Here is a 16,606-nt window from a genome sequence, read left to right as displayed (position 1 = left end):
CTCATATGTGTTTTATTGTAAATATTTTCCGTGTGTGGTGGTATTTACCTTTCTGCTCGGCGGCTGTAGGCACGTGTGGATACTTGGACTGTTTCTTGATGTGGAAGTTGACGTTGTTTGACTCCATGTTGAGGTTGATGGAAGCAGCTGAGTCGCTGTCCACCACCGACTGGAAACTGCTGACAGACGTCCTCTTGCTCGGACTGGCAGAGTCTGGACAGAGAGACGCGTCAGTGAGCTGCAGCTGGGATTTTAATTCACAGAACATTTCATTTCTAGTATTATTTTCATTATGGATTACTCTGCTGATTATTCTATCCACTAACAGACTGTTTGGTTCGCAAAAATTGTAAAAAAACAAACAAACCAAAAAAAACTTCGCATTTGAGAAGTGGGAGACATGAAGTGTTTTAACATATTTGTATTAAAAATGCAAATTATTAAAATACTTTCAAGTAAATTTTCTGTCAATCCACTGATCCATTAATTTACAAATTGTTTTAACTGTGCTTATAAACTGTTGGGTAGTTTAATTTTAATTTATAACAAAGCAGCAAATCAACCAAATCACCAGGTCAGGTTTTCCAAACCTCAGGTAAATATATATATATATATATTTTTTTTTTTTAAGGTCTTTTTATTTTCCTATTATATCACAAACTCCCCCCAAAAAGAAATAGTTTGACCATGGTATATCTGAAACAATAATAATAATAATAACAGTAATTGTTATTTTAATTAGAAATATTATAAATAAATTAAATGTAAAAAAAAAAAGAAAGCAAACAACAAATGGGTAAATAAAAGTAACAACAATGAAACAAATCAAAAATAATTATTAAAAAATATCTTCAACAAAGGAAATAAATGGTTGCAAAGTGCACAGAATATTCTGGTAAGCCCTCTAATGGTGTGTCAGATTTTCTCTGGATGGACGTAACACATAACCTCTCTAATCTTTTTGTAATAACAGGTAAATATATTTTTAAAAATTATCGTGTCCTATCAGATCTCAGAATAAATTTTGCAAATCCATTCAGATTCGGGTCCGTCACTGTGAACCTGTTAAGACCTCGACTGTGAATATATAATATATCAAAATCTCATTTTGTAAAGCTGTGACAATAAAGCATTGGAGTATAAAGTTAAACATTTCCCTTTGATGTTTGAATATTGCAGAGTAAAAGTAGAAAGTGACATCTAAAAAAAAAAGTACTCGAGTAAAGTAAAAGTACCTCACATTTGTACTTGAATAAATGTAATTAATTACATTCTACCACTGGGAATCAAACTAACCCATTTACAAAGATCCAAGCCGACCAGGCTGCAGGTTTAAATCAAATTAAAGGTTGTATTAATGAGACATGAGACACATACTGAGCATGGTGTACTCGTTCTCATCTGCGAGCTGCTCGGTGTCGCTGTCGTCAAACTTGATGTCCTTGAACCATGACGGCTCCGAGTGTCCCTCCACAGAGTTCACACTGTCGCTGTCTGGAGACGGTGTTTCTGAGAACTCTGTACTCTGGAGACCAGACAGAGAGACGTCATCAGAAGCAGCTGGTGATATGTCCTCTGCTGTTATCAGAGTCAGTCAATGTCAACACATGATTTCTTCAAGTACGCTGTGGAGATCTGGAGTGTGTTAAACGGTAGTTTTTCCAGTGTGAAGTGGGCGGTTACCTGGAGGGGGCGGTAGAGAGCGTACTCGTCCCTGAACAGCTGGTCGTGGTGTGTGACACAGTCCAGCCAGCGACCGTCCACTAATGCCTGTCCGATGGCGATAGCCTGGGCCCTGCAGCACGAAAACATCAGGGAGGGAGGGCAGAAAAACACAAGATCAAGAGCAGCTTTGACTTAGGTTGCTTTCACACTTGTAGTCGGTTCATTTGGTCCAAATCAAGAGTAAAAAATGATCCATTGTTGCAATTTAGTTGTGGTTCAGTTCATGTCCCCATAGACTTTTTTTAAAAAACGTAATATTTATTGTTTTTTCCCTGAAAACCATAGACTGTATATAAAGATGGACAACATGGCAGCTCCCCAAAGTTGAACTTTTCTGTCTTGATCGCCCCCTGGTGTCTGACTGCAGTATAGGTCATAAAGCCCGCCCCTCCATGTTAGTGAAGGGGGCAAAAAAAAAAATAAATAAATAAAAGTACACGCCAAATAAATTTTTCCTGTCACTGAAGGTAGTTCTCATCACCCTGATGAGTGTTTGTTTTTCTAAGTTTGGTTTGAATGAGTTATTAAATTATACAAAAGGGGGCTTTTCTGCCATGATTGACAGCCGTGACAGCCAATCCATGCGCTTGCATTCAATGGAGCTGCTTGTAATTAGATATCTGACATCACCAACACAAGACGGCAACGCCCGTATCCCAGATATAGTGGGGGAAAGTGGAGGTGTGTCATCCACCTTTTCAGGCGGTACAGAGAAGAGCATGTTTGTCCAGTGAGACTCTACCTGGTGGAGATGGTGCCGTTCCTCAGCAGCCAGTTGACTAGCTCTTTTCCCACAATGCAGTTGGGGTAGGTCCTGAGCCAGTATCTGTGGTCCTGGAACTCCATCCCTGTGTTGTTGTGGCAGATTTTCTTCCACAGGTCCTTCAGCTGCGACGAGTCCTGCAGGATATCGTTAATGTTAGATAACGACTGCAGGATGCATGGCCCGTCAGTATGACATAATCACTTACCTATAACGGTAACGTTAATATTTGTTCTTCTTTAAAGACTGGATCAAAAGAAGAATAAAATGTGCAATAAGTGATGTTTTTGGCCAACTGGGGGCAGTAGAAAACATTTGTTAAAACAAAATTGACAATGTGACGAAAATAACAGCATTTTTAGAGTCATGATGCATACACTTTGTGAATATAAATAAGAGAAACTCTCATATTCTCTCTCTCTTTTAGCTCCATATTTGGTCTCCACCAACTCCTAAGGAGAATATCTGTCACTTTAGCTGCTAAATGCTCCACTTTGTTCACCAGCTAGTGTCTTATGCCCATTTCCACCACAATTACAGCATGCACACAGGTTTTTCAAATATGGTTAAACCTGCTAAAAACAGGCTATAGACGACTTTCCTCTTGTAAACAGAGCAGAGCTGTGTACCTGGCTCTGCAGCAAATCAGTGTGACTTTTGTCTGTGTGTGCTTGCGCGCGCGTGCATACTTGTTTTGTTCGTGCATCGTGTTAGATGTTGCAGACAGGACGGAGAACAGGCTGTGGCTCCGTCCACATCACTTAGCTTCTGTGTCAGTGTTGTGGGACTGTACTTTATTTATATTTAAAATAAATATAAAACACTACCTTTTAAAGTTGTATGTCCCTCACCTAAGCAAAAGTTAAAAACACAGGTCCCTCTGTAGTGCTTACAGTTCCTTAAAATGCCTGACCAGTTTGGCAGCACCCCTTTCCCCCTAATTAGTAACGAACAGCCCCTAACCATAGCCACCGAGGGAGGCGTCGCTGCGACTAAGAGCGAGCACAGAGCGCTGAGTCCAGTTAAAGTCCAGCTGAGTTGTTTGCACGACTGAATAGCTCGACTTCCAATCAAATTATCTGGGTGTTTTCATCCAGTGATTTCTGTCTGACTAATATATTTACACGCATTTTAAAAATCCAGATTTATTCAAACTAACATAATAATTTCACTTTATCTGACATCAAGTAGACAAACTGAGTAAAAAGTAGAGAATTAAGCAGTTACCAGTAGGATCTTCCTCTCCTCCTCGCTGTGGTCCAGCTTGGTGCCGCTCTTGGTGCCCGACATGGCTCGGCTGGTGGGCGGGCTGACCGAGCTGTCGTAGGAAGGCACCATGGAGGATCCAGAGCGGTCAAGCGACAGGTTGCTCACACTGGCGGACCTGTGGAGGAGACACACAGGGACCGTTCACACAGCTGGCTTGACTTTTCTGCAGCTGGAAGACGCTTTACTGCACGAGCGAAGCAAAGTGAGTGACCTCTTCCTGGCAGGTGATTTGCCGACGTCTTCCTGCAGCGTCGTCAGTCTGGAAGTCAAGCCGGTGTTCTGCTGCTCCTGATGAATCATACTGATGAACACACACACACAGAAAAACTGTGATTTATAGTCTGCCTGCGGTCATCGTTACACTTCCTCTATGTTAGCCAGACTAATTTATGATCCGTGAATTTGAGCATGCAGAAGACTATTTTTTAACAGAGCTAGAAAGCTTTTACTGACAGACAGCTGAAGGTCAGACGGATGTGGAAAATGAATAAAACAAACAGCGAGACTCACTTCTTTCTCATCCCAATAGGAGTTTTTCTATGCCAGGAGAGAGAGAGGAAACAGATTGTCTTTGAGGCAGAGAAAATAAGCAGGAAAGCACACCGAATCACAACAACAGCAGCAGCAAAACAAGCCCCGGGTTATAAAACACATGCATCCTTTAAACAAATTTAAATATTAGCCTGTCGTGTGCTTGGTAATAAAAGGTCAAGAATTAGTTAAAACATAACTTAAAGTGGAATATTAGAGCAGTCCTCGTGTCCAATCAGTCACGCTTAATTGATGTTCCCTATTTTCATCTTTGAAGTTATTCATTAATTAGAGACAGTTTTCCACACTGCGTGTCACATCACATGCTGCAAGCCAAGTCTTGTGTTTTCTTCACCATGATGTGAATCTGATTCATGAGTCTTGACCATGCACAGGGTACAGGACATACACACACACATACACACACACACACACACACACACACAAACACACACACACACACTCGTTTTAAACCGCAGAAAATCGAGACAGAAAAAGAGCAAGCACAGATGGAGGAGGGGGAAAAAGCTAGGGCAGTGTGTTTTCATCATGAGCAAAATCAAAACACGACAAACAAATCTGAACAAAAGCATACAAGATGTAAAATACAAAGACAGAATTTTTGGTTGTAGGCATGATGGGTGGATAAATTAAATCAGAGCCGACACTGAAGGCATCACGCGGCCTTCTCTTTGATTCACTTTGGGCAAAATTAAATTGGTAATCTAATAATAAATTCAGATATATCAGGTCTAATTCAGAGTCACACTAAAACTTAGCAAATATTAAAAACCACATTTCCATCAGACTTCGGGTTAAGTGCCCTTAAAACTGTTTGTACGGAAATTAATCTGAACCAATGTTCTGTTAAGCATTTCAACCTCAGTCAGTACTATTATTATTATGTAGATGGAGTTGTTAGCAGATGTTATAGCTGCGTCACTGCGTCATTTCACTCTTGCTGTATTTCCTCTTCACCGAGTAACGTCTGTACTTCTCTAATTGTCCACTGATTGCGGTTGCTTGACATTTTCTGAACAAAAATTTACAGGCTGGAGTGTTGTCTTTTTTACAATCGATGGGATATTTAAAAATGGCAGGTTCCTGTATTGAGTCCTATAAAAGCAAGACTGACGACTCTCTTGACCAGTTAATGGACTGCAGTGTTTCTAGCTCCATCTTATAGTATCGGATCAGGTACTCAATCAAAACTTTTACTGCAACTGTGTAAACTACCAGGAAAATGAAAGCTTGATTTACAGCACAAAGCCAATTGATTATTTCACGATGGATAATCTGTTCAAATCAGAAATTATATAGCGTGTGTGTGTGTGTGTGTGTGTGTGTATTCACCTCTGCCAGGTCAGGTCTTCCTCTAGGAAGATGTTCCTGCTGGCCTTACGTCCACCCACAGGAGTCCGAGGCTCGCTGGGCTCCAGCACACACACAGAGCAGGGAGAGTCCGACAAGGCGCTCAGGTCCTCTCCGATGGAGCCGGAGTCTGCCGAGTGAGCGTAGCTTAGCGCGATCTTACGGCAGTACGTGCACGCCCGCAGGTCTCCTGGGTACAGAGAGAAGAAATACAAGAGATGACAAAGACAGAGCAGGAGAGTGTTTTTAGTGTTTTCATTGCACAAAGTAATGAATCTGACCATGTTAAGATGAATTCGTAACTTCTGTTAACTCTCAGCGGTCAGGGCTTTCATTACCTCAACAGAACTTTTTGAAGAAGGTTTATATAAAGTGGTGGATTGATGACGAATTTTTGTACAGGTTCCCACGTCAAAAACCTTATGGGACTTTTGAATGGGCTTAAAATAAGATCTGTGATGAACACAAGTTTATGATACTTACATGTTTTCCTCAACATGATAATCCTCACAGATGGACGCCACTTTTGTGTGTTTTGAAGCGTAAATGAAATTGCCAGAAGCAAAAAGCTATTGTTCAGTTATAAACCACCTACATCGTGGTCACATGACTTAAACGTCACCATCCTGAATCGTTCAACTTCTGATTTTGATTTAGTCTGCTTAATTTTCTACAAATCTCTCTCCTGTTAGCGACCTGATCCAGCTAATGATCATGGCTGGTCAATCGCTGGTTTCACATCCTTTTTCAAAGACGAACGAAAAAAGTGTGTGTCCAGTGTGATGACGTCTAACATCCCCGACAAACACTGTAGTCCCATTTAGCCACTTGTTAGCAACTGCCTTTTTTAAGATGCTTAAAAGTTCAAATTTAGGTAAAATTGGGTTTATAAGGACGTATTTTATGTTGCAGAACAAAACATCTTTAGCCTGTGGTAACCACAGACCTTATTTAAAGCATTTTACAAAAACCCATTCAAAAGACACTTCTAATTTTCTTTTAAAGATCATTTTTGGGGCTTTTTTGCCTTAAGTGTAAGACGGGGCGACATGCAGCAAAGGGCCAAGGCAGGAATCGAACCCACAGCCGCTGCAGTGAGGACACAATCTCTGTACATGGGGCAACCACTCTATCCACTGAGCCACTGAGCTTCGCACAATTCAATTTTTCAAATAATTTTCTAACAGGGAGCAACTCTTTGTACTGTGAAGCTTTGTAAATACGTCCCGGAGGGTTAATTCACCTTCCCTGGCCATTATTTGAGATCCAGCTTTTATTTGGGACAATATGACAACTAGCTTACCCGTGTAGCCCATGAACTTTCCGGGGATTTCCTGGTTGCAGCAGCGGCTGCAGAATATCTGACCGCACAGTCTGCAGTGGTGGCGACGGCGGAAGGTTGTGAACTTCTCATTGCAGTCGTAACACTCTTTACACTGGCTGTCTGGCATCCAGTACTGCTTCAGATCGCTGTCCTGAAGAGGGACAACAAAAATAATCGATCACAGCACACGGCATTTATCAACAAAGAAAAAACTGCATGGGTTCAGCTGACGGCAGCTTTAAAGTGTTCTCACCTGGCTTTTTCCTTCCATGATTTCCTTCAGCCTCTTCAGTGCAGTGCGGAGTTGCACGGCGGTGCGAGGGTCATGATTACTGAGAGGGGTGTCTGATTTCCTGCTGCCGTCTGAAATCACGCACGTAGACAGAAAAACACACACAGAGCACAAATAAACACAAAAACAGAGAGAGGTTCATGTATTCTTTAAAATCCACCCTGCTGCATTGTCAAATATGCCTTTTTTTAACATATTAAATTTAAGGTTCTAATAATTCAATTGCTCTTCATCACGATGCATTTAACGATGACAGCTAAGCGACAAACATTTGACAATGCACTTCAACACCTCGTCAACAACTTTCTCCAGAGTTGTGCATAAAATAACACACGATGCGATCGATAAAAAGAACCGCCAAACAAAAACATGTTGAATAAAAATGTTAGCGTCAAAGTCATTCATGATGACAAACATCATTCCAATTATTATTATTATTATATTATTATTATTAGTACCTGAGTGGAAACATTAGGGCAAAAGAAAAGACTCATAGAAAGCGCTTCATTGTAAAAATGCAAATATCAAAAACACTCGCATGCACTCAGACACACACACAGTTTGTGTCAGGTCGTTGCTTCAGACCGAGTTGTTAAAGTCAAGCTAAAAGCAGCTTTAGTGAAACCACACAGTGCAGAAAACCCCTCACCTGGCCAATCCACTGGAATCAGAAAAGACATGAGAACGGATGTTACAGCCTGCACATTCATTCAACGTTCTGATGACAAAAATAACTTCAAACCCCAAACATCATATTTAGTTTTTAGTCCCATAAGTCTGCTCCTTTTTCCTGCAGTCCTCTGAAAAGTGAAATATAAAATGCAAACAGAAGTTTCCCACCTGTTAATTCGTGTGTCAGAGTCCAACGCAGACTTTTAAGAGCAGTTTGGGAGGATGCTGGAAAACTTTACCTTCCACCACTTCACAAATCTACGTTTTTCGTTCTGGTTCACTGACAGCTGAATAGATTTATTTGTTTGTGATGTTGACGAGTAAGTCGAACATTTCACCCCTTACTTCTGTCCTTTAAAGCAGCTCTACGACTCAAATAAACAGAGACTTCTGCAAAATTATCAGTTTCTCTGGTTAACCTTTTATAGGTGTGTTTGTAAGTGCATTTCTGTTTTATTCTATAAGCTACTGACAACATTTTCCCCACATACAAGTACAATGTTATCATTTAGAGCATTTATTTGTGGAAAATAACAGTCAAGATAAAAATTTTAAGTTCAGGAGTATAAATCAATGATTCGTGAGTTTTGAGAGCGCGGTGGGGGACACGGTCCACGCTGTTATCAGTGGCCTCTGATTAGTTTACCCTCTACAAGACAGAAGATTTCAACCGACAAAGATTTTTAAATTACAGATAATGCAATCAACAAAATGTGTGACGCATAACAGAGTAAATCATAGCATAACATTTTTAATAACTGATGGAATAAAATAAAAAAGTCCTGAAAGATTTATCGTCCTGTATGATCTGTGACTAAACACAAACAGAAACATACATCAATAAAGATATTAAGAGATACATTAAAGTTCACTTTAGAGTTTAAAACATTTTGAAAGACTGATAACTAATCACAGTTTTTACAGAATTTTGGAGAACACCTACCCCAGCAGCTGGAAAATATGTTGAAAAACAAAAAAAACAGATGCTTCACAAACGCTTTTTCTCACTGGAGGCGACTTTTCTATCTGATCAAACATCTGTACCGTGTGTGTGTGTGTGTGTGTGTGTGTGTGTGTGTGTGTGTGTGTGTGTGTGTGTGTGTGTCCTACCAGAGGCAGAGGAGGTGCGTCGGAGGTGGTCTGGATGCTGTTTCCGGTGGGTCCTCGGACCGTACAGGGAGTGGGTCGGACTGGAAGACCAGCTCCTCCTCTCTGATTGAGGGGAAGGGGATGGCACATCTGGCTTCTCTGAAACTGCTGAGGGAGGACGTCCCTCCTCTAAACACACACACACACACACACACACACACACACACACACACACACACACACGTAAGATTAAGTAAAGAAGAAACTGCAGGCAAGACAGAAGAAAAAGCCTCAGCAAATTATAGTAAATGTACCACTCACTCATTGTATTTCACTTCATTTATCTGTTTTTCTGTGGCAGCTGAGTACTCCTGTGATACTTCTCTTGATCCAGCTGCAGTAACGTAACAGAGCGTGAGCTGAGTTGGGTGACGCTGAGAATTGGCGTTCTTTGCTCACTTAGCCGTTTGTTCCCTCAAAGCCGAATGAGCCGTTTCCGCTGTATCACTCACTAACTTTTTTCTTGCATGCACTTTGTAAACTCTGTTGTTAAGCTTGCAGCAGATGGTTGTTTTTTAGATATAGATGTAGAAATAGTGTGTGTGCACAGCAAACTGATGCATTCTGCGGGGGATGAGTTGAAGTCACGGTGAGAGCAGCACAGGAGCAAAATGAAATGGGATAAAGTAGGAGAAAAGGCAAAGCTGCATTTTTTTAAAAAATAAATGAAAAAAACAGCTCTGGACTCCATCCAAAATCCTTGAGCAGGGGGGAATTTTTGGGGGGTTAAAATAAATACAAAATACTAAATTTTCAAGTTGTATGTCCCTCACCTAAGCCAAAATTAAATACACAAGCCCCTCCTCAGTGCTTCCATTTTTTTAAATGCCTGACCCACTTTGCCCTTCCCCCCTCATAAATAACCAACAGTCCCTAACCACAGAGGGAGGCTGACGCGGCGACTAGGAGCACGCGCAGATCACCAAATCCGGTTAAAGTCCGACTGAGGTGTTTACATGACGGAGAAGCTCAACTTCCAGTCACATTATCTGTGTTAGTCTGACTTCAAGAAATTTGATTAAGTCCGTTTCCAGTAGGACCAAAACATTAACACGTATTTTAAAAGTCCAGTTTTAGTCGGATTAACACAATAATTTGACTTTTTCAAACATCATGCACTGAGTGAGGTGCAGAAAAATGTCTTTGTGATGAGATTAACAAGCAGTCTACTCTTTTTTAAGTCTCAAACATTTATGTCTGTTGAAATAAAATAACACTAAATGCGTGCTTGTTGTGACTTTTCATATGGGGAGAAACGTTTCCATCTTTCTGCTTTATAAGATAATAAATATACAAAATTAATAACCGTTTGGTATGTAATGGAAGTTTTTTTTGTGGCTTTTTTAAAAATATTTTAATTCTAAAATAAATAAAAGGTCAACTAAGAAAAACAACTCAATGTTAGCTGCAATCCAAATCACGAAATCAGATAAAGACATGTCATACTGTGCAGTAAAATGTAACATAATGTCATTTTTTTCTATTTATTCTAATAAAGTTAGAATAAAGTGCAGCGCTCTTCTTCGAATCTCATCTGTGAGAAATGTCAGCGTGCAGCTCGAGCTGCTGCAGTCATGTGTTCATCGTTCCCTGGCAGGCGATTTCAATCACATGACCTCACGAGACTCGGCTTAATCACCCAGACTTCTGCAGTGCTGTAAACACGTTTAACACACGGTGATGTTTGATGTGTTTGATATCAAATTTGAACTTTGTGAACAGTTTGTGAATCAGTGTCTCATAACAAGATGAACAAACAGCACTTAAGTCTGCACTTTGACTTAGTAACAAATATCAGTTAAAAACACGCCAGTCAGGGTCACTTTTATAAACTTTCAAGCATCAGAAATGAAGGTCAAAAGGTCTTTTTGCTTTTTTAGTTATTGTATGTTTTTTTAGTTTAAAGCATTTTATTGAGAGGGGTCAGTTTGCACAAATTGTTAGCAAATAAACACAAACATTGAAATTTTAGAGAAATATACAAATGCAGCATGAATATAATTAGTGCATTTAAATAATATACGCTGCTCTTCTCAAGGATGTAATAAATAAGCACATAAATAAATAGCAAAGTCAAGTATGTGTTTTTTTATTGTATTTTGCCACTTTTCTGTTCTTTTTCCAACAAATTAAATCATGACAACAAAGCAAAATATGACCCCTAAATGTTCACACCTCAAGGCAGGTTTGCATTAAACTTTAAATAAATGGAAGAAAACTTTAAATGAATAAAATCTATAAAAGTATAAAATAAAGTAGAAAGTAAATAAAGTAAAGTATAAAGTATAAAAGTATTTTCTTTGTGTGAAGTTTATGTGTGAAACTTGAACTGACGTGACTTGTGTGCGTAGTAAAATAGTGACTTCAGCTCCAGTATGTTTAAGCAAAATGCCCGTCCTTAAGCAAAGAGTCACTTTTTATTAAGTTCCAAGCATCCGACATTAAGGTGTTTTTACAAAAGGTGTTTTTTTGTTGTTTTTGGTATGTGTCTTTTTTGGTTAAAAGTACTTTATTGAGCGGTGTCAGTTTGAACAAATTGTGAGCAAATATACACAAATAAAGAAAATATTGATAAATACAGCATGAATAATTAGTGAACATACATAACTAGTACAGACTCACTCTTCTGCAGGATTTTTTAAATTAAAAACATAAATGAAAATAAGACGAGTATGTATTTTATAGTATTTTGCCTCAGTTCTGTTATTTTTTATTTTACCTACCTCAGGTCAGGTTTGTGTTAAACTTTTAAGAAACTTTGAATTCTTGTGTGTGTAGTAAAATAGTGACTTCAGTTCCAGTATGTTTAAGCAAAATGCCCGTCCTTAAGCAAAGAGTCAGCTAATAGTGAACCTCCAAATGTTTTGTGTGATTAAAGGAAAGGCTCACATTTTTGAAGATAGCAATTTTCCCACGCCCATGTGTATATTTAAAGATGTTTATGCGGCACAAATACTTTTGAAATTGGTGCGAAATGACCGGAGAAAACAGAGCAAAAGGACTATTTTAGAACCAGCATATTTTCACACCTTACTGGGTGAATTAAGGGGCGCTCCTGACCTTTGTTGTTGAAGCGAAACAGGTTGACAAATGAACTGTAAGCGGAGCGGAGGGGGGGCTCATCCTGCTCCGGCGTCAGAGGTTTGAAGTGGGTCAGGTGGGAGGGGCTGGTGGGCGAGGTGACAGGCGGCTCGACGCTCCAGTCCGTTGAGGATGAAGACGAGGACTTGTCATCAGCAGCCATGTCACTGCTGCTCCGGCTAAAGATGCAGAAAATAAAAAACATCAGCAAGTGTTACTGATCAACTCTCCGAAAACGGTGTGAAGACTCTTTATCAGATTGTGACATTTAGATCTGAAACCGAATCAGTCGCAGTGATAATCAGAAACAGCTGCTGTGTTTTCATCTGCTCGTTTTCCACAAATTCATCATGAAATTTCTTTCCTCTAACTATCGTTGCGGCCAATTATTGGGGCCGATATTTGATATTCTGACGATTATCTGTATCTGCATTTATTTTAACTTTAATTTTTTATTTTTGCCAATAAAATCAAGTAATTGAAAAGTGCAAAGAAAGCGTCAGCATGGGAGGAACTTTTATTTTATAAGACTGAGTTATTTCCTTTATTAATTTTTTTTTTATTTAAATTTTTGTTTAACTTTATCAAAAAAAGTTGCAGGGAACGTGCTGTACATGATGTTGAATATTTCAGTTTTAATTAAACATTTGTTAAAGGAATTTAAATGAAGTTTTATATTTGAGTATTGAGTATTTGAGTATTGTAAATGCATAACAGTTACAAATATCAGTTATCGGTCTTATTAACTGCCAACACTTGAAAACTACTTAGTGACGTCCTGCTTGACTGCAGAAGCTGTTTTTCGCAACACGCACCTCATTTCCTGATTTTGAAAAGTGACTTTCGTTTTCGTCATTTTCCTGAGCGGCAATCAGACAACTAGAAACAAAAAATGAATAATAAAAAAAATGCTGGGAACTTTCTGTATATGATGTTGAAAGTTTGAGTTTTGATTAAACATTTGTTAAAGGAATTTAAACAAAATTTTGTGTTGGAGTTTGTTATATTTCAAATTCTGAATATTGACAGAATGATTTTAGTTTTTATTGTAAATGCATACTAGTTCAAAATATCAGTAATCGGTCTCATTAACTAGTTATAATCGGTATCGGCCCTGGAAAAGTAATATTGGTCGACACCTAATCAAAAACCAGCACTGTAATAAAACGCTGTCTGACCAAAGCGCTCGGCCCTCGAGTGTCCCTGTGAGCTGACAGCAAGTTAAATATCAGCCAGACGTAAGTGCACATTCACTCCAGAAATGCAGCAGTAGAAAGTTCAGTCACTGAGCAGCTCCGGTAATCTGACAGAATAACAGGTATTATAGCTTTATACGCGCACTCAGGATCTCATGTGATAGTCATCGTGTCAGCAGCCAATCAACCGTCACATGATAAAATACCACAACTCATAAAAAGGAAGTCAACATGTGCAACCTGCTGTTGAGAAACATTTGATGTTTCAGAAACATTTTATGTTTCAGAAACATTTGATGTTTCAGAAACATTTGATGTTTCTGAAACATGGCAGGTTAGTTTTTAAAGACATCTGCTTAACGCTGGTTCTTAACGGTAAAAAGGGAACTGTCATTATGACATTTGCTTCCGTGATTAAGACATTTCTGATTTCTGTCAACAGGAAACAGATTCATTTTTTTAATCTTTCTGCTGCTATAGTCACATGCTACATCTGAACTATCTAATATCACCTCACGGGATTACAGTAGTGTTGTGTACTTGTGCAGATTAGAACTAGTAGTATTTTCTTTCCATACTACTCTGATTCTTCTTCACTACATTTCAGGGAGGAAATACTTCACATTTTATGCCACTGCATTTATTTTACAGCTTTCGTTACTCTGCAAGTTTAAATTTTTGCACTCAAAACGTAAAAAGAGCTTATAAAATATGTTTTGTTGTAAATTAAACTACTGTTGTTCCTAACACTACATACAAGTGGAGCTGAAATGATGAGTTAATTAGTTAATTGACAGAAAATTATTTTAAGCTATTTTTCACGCAAAAACATGTGACGGTTCCAGCTGCCTTTTCTTTAAATTATTTGAAGTTTTTTTTGTGATTTTTTTTCTAATTTTTGTGTAGTGAAGAGCTAATATTGAGCCAGCCCTAGTTTGGAATATTTCTTGGACAAATCAAACGTTAAATTGTCACAAACCAAACAATCAATCAAATCAATTACTCGAGAAAAAACACATCAGATCAATATTTAATTAAAATAATTAAGGCTTTTTTAAATAAATAAATGTAATGCATTTTTAAAACTTTTTAAGGCTCTGCAGGAACCCCTTATGTCCCAGAAAATAATATAATTAAATATATAAAATAAATTGGGGTTGCAAATTGTAAGCACTTTATTTAATCGATTAATCAGTAAAATTAGCAATTGATTAATCGCTATATAAAAAATAAAAAATAAAAAAACGTTGCTTATTTTAAAAAATACCAAATATCCTCTGTCAAAGCTCACAGCAACATATTGCATGTCAGCATTTCATAGCCTATCGATTAATCGATTAAATTTCACATTTGATTAAATTCTTTATGATCAGAAATTAAGTGTTATCATCCCTAAAATAAATACTTTTTCAGCACTTTTAGGTAATTTTCTGACTTGTTTTATTGTTTTTAACTGCTTTTTTTCTTATTTTCAGGTAATTTTCTTGTAACTGTAATTTCTTTGCAAATTTTTCAGCAAACTGTTACGTTTCTGTTTTCCTTCTCGTATTTTTGAAAGAAATCAAAACAATTTGCTGAGATTTCCAATGGTTGGTTCAGAACTACGGCTGGGCAACATACACAATACATACCGTTACCGTGATATGAGACCACATACCACCTGATATTCGGATATCGTCATTTTCGTCATATCATGATATGAAACAAATGTTGTCTTTCCTGATTTTAAAGGCTGCAGTAAAGTGATGTCATTTTATAAACTTATCAGACTGTTCTGCTTGTTCTAATATTTGCGTTCACCCACTTGAGTCATTAAATCCACATTACTAATGATCATCAAAAACCTCATCGTGTTGACATTTTATCCAAGTACAAACAGTCATCCCTAAAATATTGTCACAGTATCAATATCTACGTATTTCGTCATATTGTGACATTTGATTTTGTTGCCCAGACCAGCATTTATAACAATAATAATAAATGATAATAATAATAATATTATTAATAATAACTACATTTATATAGCACCTTTAAAAACACAGACTTTACAAAGTGCTTTGACAAACAAGGCAAAGCGGAGGCTGTAAACCCCAGAATTATTAAAACAATTTAATCAATAATATCGACAAAGGGCAGAAAAGAGTGAAGGCCGAATAAATTAGGGAATTCAGGGCAGAGACATATTAGATAAATACGGTAACAATCACAATAATAATAAACAGGATGAGGGCAGATTTTAAAAACATATATAGAGAGGCTAAAATTAACAGACAAAATAAAAATAAATAATAGATAAATACAGTTACAAGACGGGTAAAAAAAAACAACTTAAAAGAAGAATTAAAACATCATACAAAGGCAAATCTATAAAAATGTATCGCGATATGGCCCAGATATATCGTGATATTATTTCAAGACTATACCCCTAAGACAGATACACATCTACTCTTTATGTTGTTGATCACCTTGTATTTTTTAAACACACATACTCCCCTAATTTCTATTTCATTTTGCAGTTTAGAGTCAGTATTTTCTGTCCCTCACTGCTGCACTGTCCCACAGATGAAATCCAGATATGATTGATTAGTTTCAGTCGGCTGATAGCGCCACACACTCAAATACACACTTGTTGTTGATACACTATGCGTGTAAAAACACTTCGACTTACCCTTTGAAGAAAGCTACAGAGTTTGAGTTTGCAATGCATGCCATTTTAGCTCATACGGAGAGGAAGAAAGCAGAAGCAGCACTTTATCCTTCACCTCATCATGTGACCATAACAGGCCGGAGCGTGACCACTGTATCCTCTGCTCATTTGACCGCCCGTGAACCAGCCCTCCGCCTCTATCACGCAGCATATCACGCACAGCTGATGTACACAAGATAAATGTTCACTGTCGCTCGGATGATCTCGGAAGTCTGTTTACAGATAACGAGAGTTTTAATAATCTATGTTAGCTAGCAACCGTTAGCTAGCTATCAATCGCAGTTTTTACTACCTAACTTAGCTTTTTTAAATGTATCTCACGTGTCAGCGTGTTAGTTTCACGCGACATTTACAGCCACATTAATGCAGCGCGCGACAAATGTGTATTTAATTAGCGGCAGCTACCTGAAAAACACTTAGCCCAGCTAGCTAGTGTTAGCTTCCTGTGCTAACTAGCCGGTTGGCTGCAAACAAACTATTTCTTGGAGCAGTTAGCGCGGGAAATGCGACCAAACAGCCGTGACGG

The 16,606-nt window shown here is 38.3% G+C and overlaps 1 protein-coding gene across 4 annotated transcripts in view; it reads right to left on the bottom strand.

Annotated features, from left to right (window-relative positions):
* The window catches only part of pikfyve (phosphoinositide kinase, FYVE finger containing), a 41,113-nt gene that overhangs the window by 24,338 nt on the left and 169 nt on the right, over window positions 1-16,606 (bottom strand). For 2 of the 4 annotated variants that reach the window (XM_088083709.1, XM_088083710.1), the window contains exons 1-13: window positions 16,042-16,574; window positions 12,157-12,356; window positions 9,058-9,225; window positions 7,237-7,346; window positions 6,963-7,134; window positions 5,642-5,849; window positions 4,268-4,294; window positions 3,969-4,058; window positions 3,716-3,872; window positions 2,468-2,625; window positions 1,684-1,795; window positions 1,378-1,525; window positions 49-213 (exon numbers count right to left, since the gene is read on the bottom strand). In XM_088083709.1, the coding sequence (XP_087939835.1) occupies window positions 49-213; window positions 1,378-1,525; window positions 1,684-1,795; window positions 2,468-2,625; window positions 3,716-3,872; window positions 3,969-4,058; window positions 4,268-4,294; window positions 5,642-5,849; window positions 6,963-7,134; window positions 7,237-7,346; window positions 9,058-9,225; window positions 12,157-12,356; window positions 16,042-16,085 (1,759 nt within the window). In that variant the 5' untranslated portion in view covers window positions 16,086-16,574. Of the gene's footprint in view, window positions 1-48; window positions 214-1,377; window positions 1,526-1,683; window positions 1,796-2,467; window positions 2,626-3,715; window positions 3,873-3,968; window positions 4,059-4,267; window positions 4,295-5,641; window positions 5,850-6,962; window positions 7,135-7,236; window positions 7,347-9,057; window positions 9,226-12,156; window positions 12,357-16,041; window positions 16,575-16,606 lie in introns of those variants that run through there. The other 2 variants (XM_088083712.1, XM_088083711.1) reach the window with 2 other exon arrangements.

Source organism: Plectropomus leopardus, chromosome 10, assembly GCF_026936395.1.
Source record: "Plectropomus leopardus strain MGB_pleo_1.0 chromosome 10, ASM2693639v1, whole genome shotgun sequence".
Classification (NCBI taxonomy): Eukaryota; Metazoa; Chordata; class Actinopteri; order Perciformes; family Serranidae; genus Plectropomus; species Plectropomus leopardus.
The sequence above is the reverse complement of the archived record's forward strand: the minus strand, read 5'-3'. Positions and strand labels throughout refer to the sequence as shown.